Source organism: Carcharhinus amblyrhynchos, chromosome 21 (genome assembly GCF_965287045.1).
Source record: "Carcharhinus amblyrhynchos chromosome 21, sCarAmb.v2.hapA, whole genome shotgun sequence".
Taxonomy (NCBI): domain Eukaryota; kingdom Metazoa; phylum Chordata; class Chondrichthyes; order Carcharhiniformes; family Carcharhinidae; genus Carcharhinus; species Carcharhinus amblyrhynchos.
Window position 1 is genome coordinate 2,632,097 of NC_137344.1, and position 16,782 is coordinate 2,648,878.

The 16,782-nt window shown below is 45.0% G+C and overlaps 1 protein-coding gene across 1 annotated transcript in view; it reads right to left on the reverse strand.

The window, feature by feature from the left end:
- Nucleotides 1-16,782, reverse strand: part of LOC145356556 (ran GTPase-activating protein 1-like) — a 389,212-nt gene that overhangs the window by 23,558 nt on the left and 348,872 nt on the right. Inside the window, exon 7 of the mRNA XM_080209327.1 lies at nucleotides 8,619-8,732. Within this exon, the coding sequence (XP_080065453.1) occupies nucleotides 8,619-8,732 (114 nt within the window). The remainder of the gene's footprint in view (nucleotides 1-8,618; nucleotides 8,733-16,782) is intronic.

Genomic DNA, 16,782 nt, shown 5'->3' on the forward strand with positions numbered 1-16,782 from the left:
CAGACCATCAAGACCCGGTAATATCCTAGTGAATCTTTTCTCAACTCTATCTAGTTTAATAATATCCTTCCCATAATAGAGTGACCAGAACTGAACACAGTATTCCAAGTTCGTCTTCCCAATGTCTTGTACAACTTCAACAAGATATCCCAATTCCTGTATTCTATGTTCTGACCAATGATACCAAGCATGCCAAATGCCTTCTTCACTGCTCTGACCACCTCTGACTCCACTTTCAAGGAGCTATGAACACACACCTCTAGATCTCTTTGCTTTGTAACTCTCCCCAGTGCCTTACTATTAACTGAGTAAGTCCTGCCCTAGTTCAATCTACCAAAATACATCACCTTGCATTTATCTAAATTAAACTCAATTTGCTATTCGTCAGCCCACTGACTCAATTGATCAAGATTCCACTGCAATCCGAGATAACCTTCTTCATTGTCCACTATGTCATCAATCTTGGTGTCATCTGCAAACTTACTAAGCATGCCTCCCAAATATGGTTTGCGTTTCATAAACAGACATCAAATCAGTTGTTACCATCTGATCAACTGGGAAGCTTCCTGTGCACATACAGCACTACCACCCTGACAGCATGGTGCATCATGTGGGGGACATGCTGGACGAACTGTGATGCCTTTCTGAAACTACAGAGCAGAATTTCCAGCTCTAAATATCACAGAGACATCAACTGGACAGGAGAAATTAATGACCTGATAACTAAGTTACCTTCCTCTTATGTAAGCAAACTTCCTAGATACAGAACATTCCTTTATTTGATTCAATTTGATTTGATTTATTATTGTCATGTGTATTAATATACAATGAAAAGTTTTGCTCCTTGCAGGCTATACAGGCAAAACATACTGTTCATAGGGAAGGAAAAGACAGAACAGAATGTAGTGTTACAACCATAGCTAGGGTGTAGAGAACGATCAATTTAATGCAAGGTAGGTCCATTCAAAAATCTGCAGCAGGGAAGAAGCTGTTTTTGAGTCGGTTGGTACGTGTCCTCAGACTTTTGTATCTTTTTCCCAAAGGAAGAAGGTGGAAGAGAGAATGTCAGGGGTGCGTGGGGTCCTTAATTATGCTGGGCACTTTGCCCAGGTGACGGGAAGTGTAGACAAAGTTAAGGGATGGGAGGCTGGTTTGCGTGATGGTTTGGGCTACATTCACGACCTTTTGTAGTTCCTTGCGGTCTTGCACAGAGCAGGAACACATACCAAGCTGTGATACAACCAGTAAGGTGCATCTGTAAAAGTTGGTGACAGTCATAGTTGACATGCCAAATTTCCTTAGTCTTCTGAGAAAGTAGCAGTGTTGGTGGGCTTTCTTAACTATAGTGTCAGCATGGGGGGACCAGGACAGGTTGTTGGTGATCAGGACACCTACAAACATGAAGCTCTTTCTACTTACACTGGGAACAGAAAACAGCCACCATTTTGGAATATTAATTTCATTGAAACTCTGTAAATACTGCTGTACATTCCTACAGGTAAGGGGAAAAGGTGCTAAAAAGGCACCAGCACTAATGTGGCTCTTGTGCTTTATTAAGGCCCAGAATAAACATGCGTGTTGGTTGTACGCAGCAGCTGTCAAAAGGCGACTTGTGTGGGATATACAGCAGATGCCACTTATTTTACAACTAATGGGCTCACTTGCACTTTAGCCTTTTCTCTGTTACAATCCCACAACTAAAATGGTTAACGAAGCGTAATTACTGAGCGATAATCCAATCAAGAGCCTGAATGATATCAAACTGAAATCGCAAAGCTCAGGGGGGCTGGATTATAACTAACAGAGCCTTCAGATTGGATTAGAGACTTGAAAACACGCCCCCATACTTAAAATGTTAACTTTTCCAGTATTAGACAGGATCATTTTGTTTTTGGCTCATTTTCTGCTGTGGGATGGGAGTTCTGTGCCCCCATGAGTGACAATGCTTAAGAAAAAATCATTGTGACAGTGATTTCATTATTGTATATTTATCAATAAATTAACTGGGAATTGAGTGGCCAAGAATCAGAATGACACCAAGCATGGTCACATAATGCTGATTAAGTTTATAAGCACATCTTGGTCCACTCAGTTTCTTGTCTGTGCTGAGATAAGCGGGGATTGAAAATTAGATGGTAAGAGTTCTTGCACATGGGAGTATGTCATTGGCAGCCCAGGTCACTTCTGGGAAGTATTAATGTGATTAAAGCACATCCTTGGATATTGAGTTGAGTACTATTGGCGCACTTTTCACACATTAAGTTACAAGTTTCAGTTCACGAGAGAAACAGATACAGGAAGAATGTGCAAACTCCAGACAGACAGTGACCTGAGGCCGGAACTGAACCCGGGTCCCTGGCACTGTGAGGCAGCAGGAGTAACCACTGTGCTATCCCTGTGAGTTGTGGGTACTCGACGGATGTGTCTTGCAGTGATTGTGACACATACTGTCAAGAGAGTTGATGGAGAAAGTCTGAATTCTAACAATGCCATTAAAAATATCAAAATATACCTGTGAATGATTTTCCGTGAATTCCACACTCAGTGTCCTTTGTATTTGACTGTTGCAGACTGACTGCATCACAGGACTGCTTTCTGATAAACTGACACATTATCCTAAATGTTTTGGAGGGAAATGTCAAGTACATTTAATTCAAAGTTCTTGCAGATGAACATCTTGAAAAACACAGCCTCAAATTGTGGTCCCCATTCAGATTAATGCAGTGGAGTTTACACAAAACATCTGCTGATTCTACCCAGGAGTCTGAATGCGCAGACAGAATAATACGCAGTGACATTGGGCCAATAATAAATATGTTTGTCATGTTTACATCCTTCTGGACTCAATGCTCAATCATTTCAGGTCATGACCATTGCACGGATATTTTTTGGGCTGCAGCTATTGGCAATTTATTATTACCATCAATCCTCCTCTAGATCATTCCTTTACTTGTTCCATCACCTTTGTCTTGTAGCCTCACCCCTTTTATTATTTAACTGCCTGCCTTCCATCTTTTCATACACCTTCCCCCCTGCTTTAAATGGCAGAGCCATCAGGAGTTTAGACACAGAGAGATCTGGGCGTGCAGGTCCACAGATCCTTACAAGTGACAGCACAGGTGGTGGAGAAGGGAAGCATGCCGTATCCTTTCATTGGATGGGACATTGAGTATAAAAATTGGCAAATTCTGTGACAGTTATATAAAACATTGGTTAGCCCACATTTGGAATACTGCGTCCAATTCTGGTCGCCACACTACCAGAATGTGGAGGCTTTGGAGAGAATGCAGAAAGGTTTACCAGGATGTTGCCTGGTATGGAGGATATTAGTTACGAGGAGAGATTGAATAAATTGGGATTGTTCTCCCTGGAAAGACAGAGGCTGAGGGGCCACCTGATAGGAGATTATAAAATTGTGAGGGGTATGGATAAGGTGAATAGTTGGAAACTTTTTCCCAGGGGAAGAAATGACAATTACAAGGGGGCACAAGTTCAAGAGAGGAGAAAGGTTCAGTGGAGATGTGCGGGGGACGTTTTTTTTACACAGAGGGTGGTGAGGGCCTGGAATGCACTGCCAAGTGAGATGGTTAAAGCAGATACATTAGCCACATTTAAGACTTGTCCGGATAGGCACATGAACAGACGGGGAATAGAGGGATAGAAGCGGTTGGTCTAGATTGGACAATGTGATTGGTGCAGGCTTGGAGGGCTGAAAGGCCTGTTCCTGTGCTGTCCTGTTCTTTATTCTTTGCTTTTACCCCCTCTCATGCCTTTCCCTGCCCCTTCACTTGTATCCTGCCTGTTACATCCGTAACTTTTTCCCAGTTCTGATGAAAGGCTACAGAACTGTAAACTTTGGGAGGCCGTGGCAATGGAGTGCTGGAATTTAAAAATGTGATGACTCCTCGCCCATTTAAAGTAATGGAGGCAGTAGACAGACCTGGTGCTCTGGCTAATACAATGATTGTACAGTAAAATTCAGGCCTAAAAGCACCACCGGGTTACCCAAGCTCATGTGAGGTTAACACCACCTAAACACTAGCCTGAACTGCTTAACCCCAGCCCCTTTCCCTAACAGGCTGAGTTACTCATGCAGAGAGTTGACAAGCACTCAGTGGATTGAAGGACATCCTACTGCAACTGTTCTATTGTTCAATTCTATACTTTCCCACTCTCCTGTCATTATGTTTTCAGATATCCCGGAGCTGCTGCCTGGCCAGGGAACGATGTGGGAGATGGAGTCTCCGAGGAAGAAGACACTGCTGAAGAAGGAAAGCTGTTGTTCGATTTCACAATCACAGCCATTGACTCTGAAATCTTCACAGGTTAACTTGGAGACAGGGGGCTGGAACCTACATCCTCTGCCATCGCTGCAAACCAGAGTGGAGAATTTGGCACTCAGCCAAGTCGCTGTTCACTGCAGTGAGACCAGAGAATCCCCCCAGGATCCACATGTGATAAGTCATGGGGCATGACTGGGCTACGACAAGGTTTAGAGGGACAGGGCAGCTTAGGTGCCAGCTCCCTGGAGGATGAGTTGACACGTTCTGCTGCAGAGAACTCAAATGAGGTAGTGTATAAAGGCTGATAGGCAGAAATACTTACTTTTGTATAGCATCCTTCACAACCACCGGGCATCTCAAGTGTGTTACAGTCAATGAAGTACTTCTGAAGTGTTTATGAGTATGATATAAGAAATACAAGATCTCACAAACAGCAGTGTGATAATGACCACATAATCTGTATGTTTGTGATTTTAATTGAGGAGTAAATTGAGGACCCTGGGTATAACTCCCTCACTCTTCTTCAAAACAGTACCATGGAATATTTTATGCCCAAGAAGAGAGCAGTCAGAGCCTCAGTTTGAAAGGTGGCACCGCACCAGTGCAGCACTCTCTCAGCACTGCACGGCAGCATCAGCCTTGACTTTGTGCTCACGTCCTGGACTGGGATGTAAACACACAACCTTCTGACTCAGAGGTGAGAATGTTACCAGCTGAGCCACGGCTGCCACAAGCAAATGCTTGGTGCATTGGCACGCTTTCCACAAAGCCTGCTGTCACTGTCAGGAGCAGGGAAGAATCCAGCCCCATGTTGGCACAGCGGGCTTCATGCACAGCTTAGAGAGTGGAGGTGGCAGCCAACTTCATGAGAACATTTGAGGACTCAACTATGATGCAGCAACTGAGGGCCAATGTCTCAGCTTCCACTGTCAAAAGCCATTTAACAACTCAGTGCAGCAGGGGAAACTCAAATAGAGATTGGGAAATTTCAACTTACTGCCACACAGGCTGAGAATGCTGCCATTCTGCCTATTGGCACCAATACTCAAAGAGACTTTCAGGATCCCTTTACAGTCGGGATGGGGTACAGGAGCGTGTCAATATTTGTGGGCACAGGACACAGGAATGCATCAGTAGCTTCAGGGAGTCCCCCACTCAGTGTGAGGAAATTGCTAACCACCACTTTAAGGCTTAAAACACAATAGCATGTTTGCCAAGTTTTACATGGATCATTATTTATGAAGCTTGGCTTATGACAAGCACATGGTGACATGGAACCAGTGCATTGTTAATTATTATTCTGGGATCACATTCTGAAAGCTGGACTTATTACAAGTAATTATAGAGCTACAAAATGAATTTGAGAAGTTGCAATGTGCTTTCACCACTCTTAAATATGGGACAAACAGCTTGCTGCCTTCTAATTAGGTTCTGCTGTGTTAATGTGTGCACAGTATGCCTTCAAGTCCTGGATGTAACAGCAAACTGCTCAGATGTTCTGGTAATCCTTGCCACTACATTTTTCCATCATCCTCTCCAGCAGTAACTATGATCAGGCTGTAGTGTTAGCATGAAGGTGATCAACATCAACAGTGTTGTACAAAGAGAAAATCATTTCATATTAGAGCAACATTAAAGTGCCAGAAGCAAGACTATAAGATCAGCTTCATTTTATTTCAATGCACTAACTGTTTGAACACACGTGGAAACAGTATATTCAACATGTTCTGTCATTTTTAACATGGGAGTGAGGGTAAGCTGTTTAACCCTTATTACCCATGAACATATGGCAGTGGGATGGCACAGTGGTTGGCAATGCTGCTTCACAGCACCAGGGGCCCAGGTTCAATTCCCGGCTTGGCTGACTGTCTGTGTGGAGTTTACACATTCTCCCCGTGTCTGTGTGGGTTTCCTCCGGGTGCTCCAGTTTCCTCTCGCAGAGTGACGCCGCGGTGGGGCAGCGAGGGGGCGGCGAGGGGGCGCTGTATTGTCAGTAATACAATACTTCTTCTGAGATGTGAGGATGGGTGCTCTCTGCTGATTTGTTCATTTCTTTTACTCGTTATAGGATCGGAGCATCTCTGGCCAGGGCAGCATTTATTGCCCTTCCTAATTGTCCCTGAGAAGGTGGTGGTGAGCCGTGTTCCAGGACTGATTTGATGAAGTTACTCCCAGAGTGTTGTTCAGGACAGAGTCCAAGATTTTAACCCAAGCCCAGTTCTCAGCTGCACACGTCCACCTGTTCCACCAGCTTCTCTGTGCCTGTTTGAAGTCACTATCCTCCTCACTGTTCACAGTCATTCCATGTTTTATATCAACAGTGGATTTTGAAATTTCTCCCAGCCTAGACCATGAATAGAGATCCAGAAAAGAAGTGGCCCTTACACCAGTCCCAGGCGAACCCCACCACATACCTTCCTGTAGTCTGAGAAACAGCTGTTCAGCACTGCATTCCCTGCCAATCAGCCACCATGCTGCTAAGATCCCTTTTATTCCATGGGCTATAACTTTGTTGAAAAGCCTATTTATGTGGCACTTTATCAAATGTCTTCTGGAAGTCCATGTATACCACATCAGCTGTATTACCTTCATTGGCCCTCCTTGCTACTTTATCAAAAAACCCAATTAACTTGGTTAAACCCAATTGGTTTTTAACGAATCTGTATTGACTTTCCTAAATTAGGAATTAAGGGATATTGAGAGGAGGCAGGTAACTGGAGTTGATGAATAGCTCTGGGTGATCTAATTAAATGGTGGAACAAGCTCAAGGGACTGAATGACCTCCTCCTGTTGCTATTTTGCATGAAAATGTTTACAAGTACAGTAATAACACAAACAAATGTGATTTGAGGGATGTGGGCTGTGCTCAGGCAGCACCATCTGTCCTTAATTTGTGAATGTGCAGCACAGCATTGAGAGTTTAGCAGTGCACTGACCCAGTCTGAGAGGCACTGAGGTTTAAATAGTTATTCTGCGTGAATTACAGCCAGAGGATCCCACATTGTTACTTCTGCCACTATTACTTCCGATGTCAACACACGTTGACCTGAACCCTCCACGGACAATCCAATTGTGGATGAGCACATCAGTTCAGCCAAGCGTCTAAAACTTGCCAGAGTCTTATCAGGAGAGTTCCAGCGTTTTGGTCTCTACACATTAGGATTGGTGACTGATTGCAACTGAGGCACATTCTGAGCAATTAGCCTGATTGCCAAGAGAGAGGAATTGATTGCAGAAGCAGGGAAGTTATGCTTCCTTTGCACAGGTGAGACCATACATGGATTTTTATGTACAGTATTGGTCCCCTTATCTATGGAAAGATGTAGATGCATTAGAAGCAGTTCAGAGAAGGTTTAGCACACTAATACCAGGAATGAGTGGGGTTATCTTATGAGAAAAGATTGGAGTGGTTAGGCTTGTACCCACTGGATAGAAAAATAAGAGGTGACTTAATCGAAACCTTTAAAATTTTGAGGGTATTGTCAGCTCAAGTTTATTCTTTAGTGTGACAAATAGGCTTACACAGTAATGAAGTTACTGTGAAAATCCCCTAGTCGCCACACCCTGGCACCTGTTTGGGTACACTGAGGGAGAATTTAGCATAGCCAATGCACCTAACCAGCACACCTTTCAGATTGTGGGAGGGAACTGGAGCACCTAGAGGAAACCTATGCTGACATGGGGAGAATGTGCAGATTTGGAAGAGGGTGACCCAAGCTGCGAATCGAACCCAGGCCCCAGGCGCTGTAAGGCAGCAGTGTTAACCACTGTGCCATCCTGCTGCCCCAGGGTAGATGTGGAGAGGATATTTCCTCTCAGAGTATCTCTAACTAGATGTCACTGTTTAAAAATAAGGTGTTGCTCATTAGATGAGAAGAAACTCTTTCTCTCTGAAGATCATGGATCTCTGGAACACTCTTCCTCAAAGGCAGGGAAACAGAATCTTTGAATGTTTTTAAAATTGAGATTTTTGATTGATGAGGGGGTTGAAGATTATTGGGAGTAGGCAGGAATTGTCGAGCGATCAGATCAGGCGAAGCAGGCTTGAGGCGTTGAGTGATCTCCTCCTAATTTGTATGTTTATATAAGCCAGCTTCAACATGCCAAAAAAAAATGTCCTCAGTTCCAACCCAGATTAGTTTAAAAACTTTCATTCCTGTTTCTTCTTCAATGGAGATATTAAAGAACATTCTGGGGTTGGTAGCTGTAGCAAAACCTTTTTAAAGCTACGAGTATTTTGTTTGATTCAACTCCTCCTTACACTCCCGAATCTGCATATGGAGCAGAGCCCCGGTGAGATGGATGGGGGTTATTGAGGTGAACTCATGGACTTACCTTCAGTTTGTTCAGTCCATCCTGCAGGGACTTTGCAATAGCACAGGCTCCTATTGATCGAACCAAGCAATCTCCAAAGTTCACGACCTCCAGCTTCTGCAGAGTTTTCAATGCCTTAAATAGGAAGAAGAGCAGAAAACAGGTTAACAGCTCGAGTCTGACTACGGAATGAACACTGTTCCCAGGATCACAGAATGTTTGTTTTGACTCAGTTTCCACGGAATAGGAATTGTGGGACAAACAAATAATAAATCCAACACAAATGCTTGTTCTGCAATTTTCTAAATGGTGGCATGGCATTACCAACCATAGAGAAAGTGCTTAGAATCAAAGGGTGGTATTTAATGCCCTTCCCCATGGCGAGACTGGTGGTAGGGGCATCTAACCAGACAGGAAGATGGCGGGTGGGCACCCTGCTCCAAACATGGATAGCCATCCCACCCTGCCACAAACTGAAGCCCATGGACAATTAATACCCACTAAAGGATCTCATCCAGGCAGCGGGAGGGGTCTCCATGTGGGAAGCAGGATAAGAAAACTAGTGCAGCTCGTAATCTCACAGAGGGTCCTCGTATAAAGGTACTCAGTGCCTGGTTCTGGAGCCCGGAATTGGGAATGGGAGAGCCCACTCAAAGCCAACTCCCTGCCCCTGTTGCCCATTTCCCCTTCCCCATGATCCTGTAAAGCCCCTTTCGCCATCACTGACCTCTGGCTTGGGTTCCCCGTAATCCAGGGCCTCTGGAGGCTGCATTTCCAGCAGTAGCCACCACCTCCCTGGAGGCACTGCTGAGCAAAAAATGAACAGCTGGCCTCTGATTGGCCAGCAGCTCTTGGCAAGGAGGGGATTTTCACAGTAACTTCATTGCAATGTTAATGTAAGACTGCTTGTGACTAATAAATAAACTTTAAACTTTAAAACTTTACCTTTCCTGCCTTGAGGATCCTGACCCCATGGCAGGCCCGCTGACAGCCTGTTAATTGATAATTCAGTGAGCCTTACCTAAAGGAAGTACACAGTCTCTAACTGGCTTTCTGCTTCTGGCCAAGACTCTCATCACCACCATAAAATCCCCTCATAGAATCTCACATCACAGGAAGAGGCTATTCAGCCCATTTTACCTGAGCAGGTTCTTTGAAAGAACTGGAATTTGCACATTCCAACTTCCTCTCCACAATCTTACAAATTAACCCTCTCCGACTGCAGCTGCTTTGGGGCTAAAGCATTGACTTCTTCCCTCTTGGCCGTTTGGGTCTAGATATGTTCATCACACAAGTTGATGAAGCATCAGTCCCTCGCATGGATCGAGTGCTACAGACATCACCTAGATATTTGACCAGAAACATGCAATAATCCAGGAGGTGATAATGCTTTGATCCAGGATGCCTCTGTGTGGTTTTGTGTTTGTTCTGGTGGAAGAAGGTGTTGTGTTATAATGAGGCTGTGCTGAACACACTTTGTTAGCAGGAGGACATCATTTGCATTGGCTTTTCCCACCTCGATGTTCCCAACGGTTCCTCACCAGACATCGGAGTCATGGCCAAGCCTGGGATTGAAGTTCCCCAGAAGAATGACCTTTTTCCTTTTGGGACAGTGAGGACTTTGTCAAGATCAGAATAGAACCTTTCCTCAACATCTTCATTGGAATCAAGCATCAGGATACAAGCGCTGATGAGATTGGCCCATTGATTCCAGCTGAACTGTTGGTGAAGTGACCTGAGTCTTTCATTTATACGTTTGGGGAGTTCTGGCTGTGTATCCAAGATCCTATTCCGGATGGAGAGAAAACTCTGTGGATATGAGATTCCCTGTCAACTTTTCCGTTTTACTTGGTCCACCTCCCTGCTTGAACATTCAGTTGCTGTTCCCCAGGGAGCTGTGTCTCACTGAGATCAGTGACGTCAATTTGGGGTCTTGATAGTTCATGTGCATACGATCATAGTTCTTTTTGGACAGTCACTGCCGGGATCATCTACACATGTTCTAACATTCCAAATGGCAAAATGTAAACATTTTCCATCTTTGACCACAGAGATGGTGATGCCTCAGTTCCCCAGCTGCGAGAAAGTGGCACAGTTTGTTTTTAGCTCCCCCTTTCTAGCTACTTTTCTATTTGGGGTGAGCAGAGGGTATCCTGAGGAGAACTGATCAGTCACAGATGCTGCTGCCCAAGGACACTCCTGACCCAATAACTTGCATGTGTCATAAGAACATAATAAGAACATAAGAAATAGGAGCAGGAGTAGGCCATCTAGCCCTTCGAGCCTGCCCCGCCATTCAATAAGATCATGGCTGATCTGTCGTGGCTCAGTTCCACTTTCCCGCCCTCTCCCCATAACCCTTAATCCCCTCTCTTATCAAGAACCCATCAACCCGCGTCTTAAAAATATTTAGCGAGGCAGCCTCCACCACTTCAACGGGCAGAGAATTCCAGAGATTCACCACCCTTTGAGTGAAGAAGTTCCTCCTCAACTCCGTTCTAAACCGCCCCCCCTTTATCTTGAGGCTGTGCCCCCTAATCCTACTGTCTTTTTTGAGCGGGAAGAGTCTCTCCACCTCTATCCTATCCATCCCATTCATCATCTTATACGTCTCAATGAGATCTCCCCTCATTCTTCTAAACTCTAACGAGTACAAGCCTAATTTATTCAGCCTCTCCTCATAGCTCAATCCCCTCAACTCCGGCATCAGCCTAGTAAACCTCCTCTGCACTCCCTCCAAGGCCAAAATATCTTTGCGCAGGTGCAGCGCCCAAAACTGACTTGGGACTCCCAGATTCACAGCGCTGTCCCTGTCACCAATTCCCCATCGCCCCGGCACTTAGCAAATGTACAGTGATAGAAATCTGTGCATGACTTTGTTTAATGTAGGGCACTGTCATTTGATCTTGACAGGCTGATGATCAGATTTCAGTCATGTGTCAAGCCACAATGACGAGGACCACCTTGCCACTGCAGCCTTCTCCCATCTTCTCAGCCAGTGAGATTCCCAGCAGTCCTCCACCCATTCTGCCATTGAGGACTTTTTGGGCCACGCTGTGGCCTGTCTCTCTGTCCATGTGCGATACGACTGCTTGGTTGGATCGTCACCTTGGCATGGGGGAGAAGCTTGTTTTCTCTGACAATCCCTTGAGTGATGCTGTTGAGAGCTCCCTGCCCCTGACCCAGTCTCCCAGCTGAGGCCAAACCTGGAATTTGCATTTCTTCATCTAACCCGATCAGCAAAACCTTCGATGCGTTTTCTCCCTCGGGTGCTTATAGAAAAATACTGCTTAAATATATCGATGATATTCACCTAATTCACTCCATTGGATAGTAAGTTCCACATTCCCACCAATCTGGCTGAAGAGTTTTTTCCTGGATTCCCTGTTAGATTTATTAGTGACTATCTTATACTTATGACCCTTCATTTTGACTTTGCTAAAAGTCTTCTCTACAGCTAGTTAACACAAGTATGATGGGCTGAATGGCCTCCATGCTCACATTCTGTAATGAAACAGTTAATTTGCAGTGGTTACTTCTCTAACATTCTTTGCTAGTCCCGGAGGATTGGAGGATAGCGAATGTTGTCCCATTGTTTAAGAAGGGGAACAGAGACTTTGCCGGGAATTATAGACCGGTGAGTCTTACTTCTGTTGTGGGCAAGGTTTTAGAAAAAATTATTAGGGATAGGATTTATAGTTATTTGGAGTGTAATGAATTGATTAGAAATAGTCAGCATGGTTTTGTAGCGGGTAGGTCGTGCCTTACTAACCTTATTGAGTTTTTTGAGAAGGTGACCAAAGAGGTGGATGGGGGCAAGGCAGTTGACGTGGTATACATGGATTTTAGTAAGGCGTTCGATAAGGTTCACCATGGTAGGCTTCTGCAGAAAATGCAGATGTATGGGATTGTGGGTAATCTAGGAAGTTGGATCAGGAATTGGCTATCAGATAGGAGACAGAGGGTGGTGGTGGATGGTAAATATTCATCATGGAGTACAGTTACGAGTGGTGTGCCTCAGGGATCTGTTTTGGGGCCACTGTTGTTTGTAATTTTTATTAATGATCTGGATGAGGGTATAGTTGGGTGGATTAGTAAATTTGCTGATGACACCAAAATTGGAGGTGTGGTAGATTGTGAGGAAGGGTGTCATAGTCTGCAGGGAGACTCAGATAGGTTGCAGAGCTGGGCCGAGAGGTGGCGGATGGAATTTAATGCGGAGAAGTGTGAGGTAATTCACTTTGGTAGGAGCAACAGATGTGTCGAGTATAGGGCTAACGGGAGGACTTTGAATAGTGTGGATGAACAGAGGGATCTAGGTGTGTGTGTACATAGATCCCTGAAAGTTGGGAATCAAGTAGATAAGGTTGTTAAGAAGGCGTACGGTGTCTTGGCGTTTATTGGTAGGGGGATTGAATTTAGGAGTCGCAGTGTAATGTTGCAACTGTACACTACTCTAGTGCGGCCGCACTTGGAGTACTGTGTGCAGTTCTGGTCCCCGCATTACAAGAAGGATGTGGAGGCGTTGGAGAGGGTGCAGAGGAGGTTTACTAGGATGTTGCCTGGTATGGTGGGGAGGTCCTATGAGGAGAGACTGAGGGATTTAGGGTTGTTTTCGTTGGAAAGAAGGCGGCTAAGAGGGGATCTTATTGAAACATATAAGATGATTAGAAGTTTAGATAGGGTGGATAGTGATAGCCTTTTTCCTCGGATGGAGAAAGCTAGCACGAGGGGGCATGGCTTTAAATTAAGGGGGGGTAGCTACAGGACGGATGTCAGGGGTAGGTTCTTTACCCAGCGGGTGGTGAGGGATTGGAATGCCCTGCCTGCTGCGGTTGTAAATGCGTCTAGTTTGGGGGCGTTTAAGAGATCTCTGGATAGGTTTATGGACGAAAAGGGATTGGTATAGGCTAGTGGGTCATTGTTTTTGTAACTGGTCGGCGCAACATCGTGGGCCGAAGGGCCTGTTCTGCGCTGTAATGTTCTATGTTCTATGTTCTATGTTTTATTGTAACTATCTCAGAAACTGCAAAAGGGGAAAGTCACAAATACACACTTGTCTGATCTGTGCGCTGAAACAGTTTCCCTCAGTGATATTGGGGCAACACTTCATTACATCCAGCTCCTACGACATGCAATAGCAGCACTGAGTGCTACAAGTGAGAAAATATTTCAATTCCCAGGTCTGTCATCACTCACTCTGCAGCATGTGATAACACCAAAATAGATCTTCAGCATTACTTCCCTGCAAGAAGCTGTCCACAAACACATTATAGCACAGAGTGAAATATTTTCTTCATTGAAAATTCCAGCAACCACACAGAAAGCAAATATCTCAAAAGCTATAGAGGTGGGTAAAGAAAAGGATGTAGATCAGAGATCAGGTTCAATGACTGTCCAGTTACTCTGGTGCAATGGCATCATATCTAACCAAGGAAAAAGGCAGTCAATCATCATGTCAAACCCATCAGCGGGATCAGATGTGAGGCTGTCAGGGAAAGAGCTTGACACCAATGGCTGCTTTCAAAAAGCAAGCAAAACTCGTCGATATGACTTCAGCGTGAAAAGCCTAGGTTTATGACCCAGAGAATCTGGCTGAAAGCGAGTGATAAAGTGATGAGATCACAGAACTTCCACCAAATCAGTTTGCAAGGGATCGAATGGGTCAAACTCATCATCATTCCTCCCGGCCTGGAAAATATGACCAAAGATTGGAGAGGAAAGATCATTTCAGAAATACTGCGGCATCCATGAGTATTGGCCAGGACCGCAGTAACAGTCAGCTCAGCAACATGGCCTTCCCTTCCATCCACCCCGTAGACGTGCAGTCTGCCAGCTTAACATTAGAGTTTATTTATTAATCACAAGTAGTTTTACATTAACACTGCAATGAAGTTACTGTGAAAATCCCCTAGTGGCCACAGTCTGGCACCTATTCAGGTACGCGGCGGGAGAATTTAGCACAGCCAATCCCCTTAACCTGCACACCTTTGGACTGTGGGAGGAAACCGGAGCACTCAGAGGAAACCCACACAGACAACATGCAAATCCCACACAGACAGTGACACATGCCAGGAATCGAACCCAGGTTCCTGGCACTGTGAGGCAGCAGGGCTAACCACTGTGCTGCCCAACCCCCACCCCCCCTCCCCCATTGGAGGACCAGCAGAAGGTCAATAGCCACACATGAACAATACTTCATTTTTGTCACTTCGCCCCTGAGAGTGAGATGTCCACTCAGACACTGTCCTGAATCATACACTGAAGCTGCCACAGAAACACTAGTCAAACATAGAGATTGGAGCACTTCTGCTGCTTCAGGGTGGTTTGGAGGAGCCAAGAATGGACCGAAAGCATCCAAATCTTAACAGGGTTTAAATATAGAGGCAGAGTGAGGAGGGAATTGTTTTAAAGTGAAGATGTTCGAGCTCCACCATGATGTGGAAGTCATCACCACAGGAAGTAGTTGATGCCAAAACACTGAATGTATTTAAGAGACGGCTGGATATAGCACTGGGGTGAATGGGGTCAAAGGTTAGGGGAAGAAAGCAGGATTAGGCTATTGAGTTGGATGATCAGCCATGATCATAATGAATGGTGGAGCAGGCTCGAAGGGCTGAATGGTCTCCTCCTGCTCCTATCTTCTATGTTTCTATGTGAGAAAGCTGAATGGCTCAGTGATTCAGAGGTGCTCTGGATTCCAGGGGCTGTTAGTTATTTTTTGGACAGAGAGAAGAGTGCATCATCACAATACTTCAGAGGTGAAATGATACAGAATAAGGTACTGGTAACATGTGGGTGCTGACCATTCTGCAGGAACTGATCAATGTTGATCTGGCCTTCTCCTTGATTCATGGTACACATTGTGTACACAATGATGAACCAGCCCAGAGATGGGTAACTCTAACTCTCTTGTACAGAGTATGTCGGACCAGCAATTGATTTGAAAGGTTTATGGTGTTCCTTCTGGCAAGTTTTTGACAGCCAGTAGTCGATTGTGATTGTGAGACCTCTGTGGTATAATTAAAACCGTCAGCATCGACCTTTATCATAGAAGGGGAGATGATGGCTGAGTGGTATCAGTGCCAGACGATTGATCCAGCGAATGCTCTGGGGACCTGGGTTTGAATCCCAGCAAATGGTGGAATTTGAATTCAATAAAAAATATCTGGAATTATGAATCCACTGATGACCATGAAACCATTGTCGATTGTCCATCTGGATTATTAATGTCCTTTAGGGAAGGAAATCTGCCGTCCTTAACTGATCTGGCCTATATGTGACTCCAGAGCCACAGCAAAGTGACTGACTCTCAATTGTCCTCCAAGAGCAACTAGGAATGGGCAATAAATGCTGGCCAGCCAGCGACGCCCATGGCCCATGAATAAAAAAAAAGAATCCCTGCAGTGCAGAAGGAGGCCACTCAGCCCAATGAGTCTGCACCACCTCATTTATTGGCTTACTCTATAACACCACGCATTTGCTAATCCTCCTAGCCTATATCGTGGGACATTAAGGTGCAATTTAGCATGGCCATTCTACCTAACCTCTACTTCTTTGTATTGGGGGAGGAAACTGAAGTACACAGAGGAAACCCACCCAGACATGGGGAGAATGCGCAGACTCCACACAGACAATCACCCAAGGCCGGAATTGAACCCAGGCCTCTGGTGCTGTGAGGGCACAATGTTCTGACCCTTCCAGGGTATCTTCGCCTGACAGTCCTGTCCATCTGCAGCGACCTCCCATTCATCACAGAAAAGGATCTTGACAACTACATTAACAGTTAAACCCAAGTTGTTGTCCAGCTGCTATGCCTGGCGATGGGTTTATGTGCTCAGTAGTGACTCAGAGTGACTCAGGGGTACATATGTGCCAGTCCTTGAGATTACTGGAAATGTGCCTACAATAATTGGAGCCACAACTTTAACACATTGCTGTTTAAAACCTAAAGCTTTGCTGGTTTTCAATAGCCAGAACGTGCGCCTTTTCGGGTCTTGGAAGTCAAAGTGGAAAATTCAGAAAAACACCACTGAGTTTGTATTAGAACTGGACAAAGCTGAGCTCAGAACCGATTGTGAAGACCAGTTTAGTCAGATAGAGCTGACCAGTGCAGCAATAATTGGTATGGGCAGATAATGAGCTTCTTAACCAATGGTGCTGGAATTCCTATTTCATTTTCAAG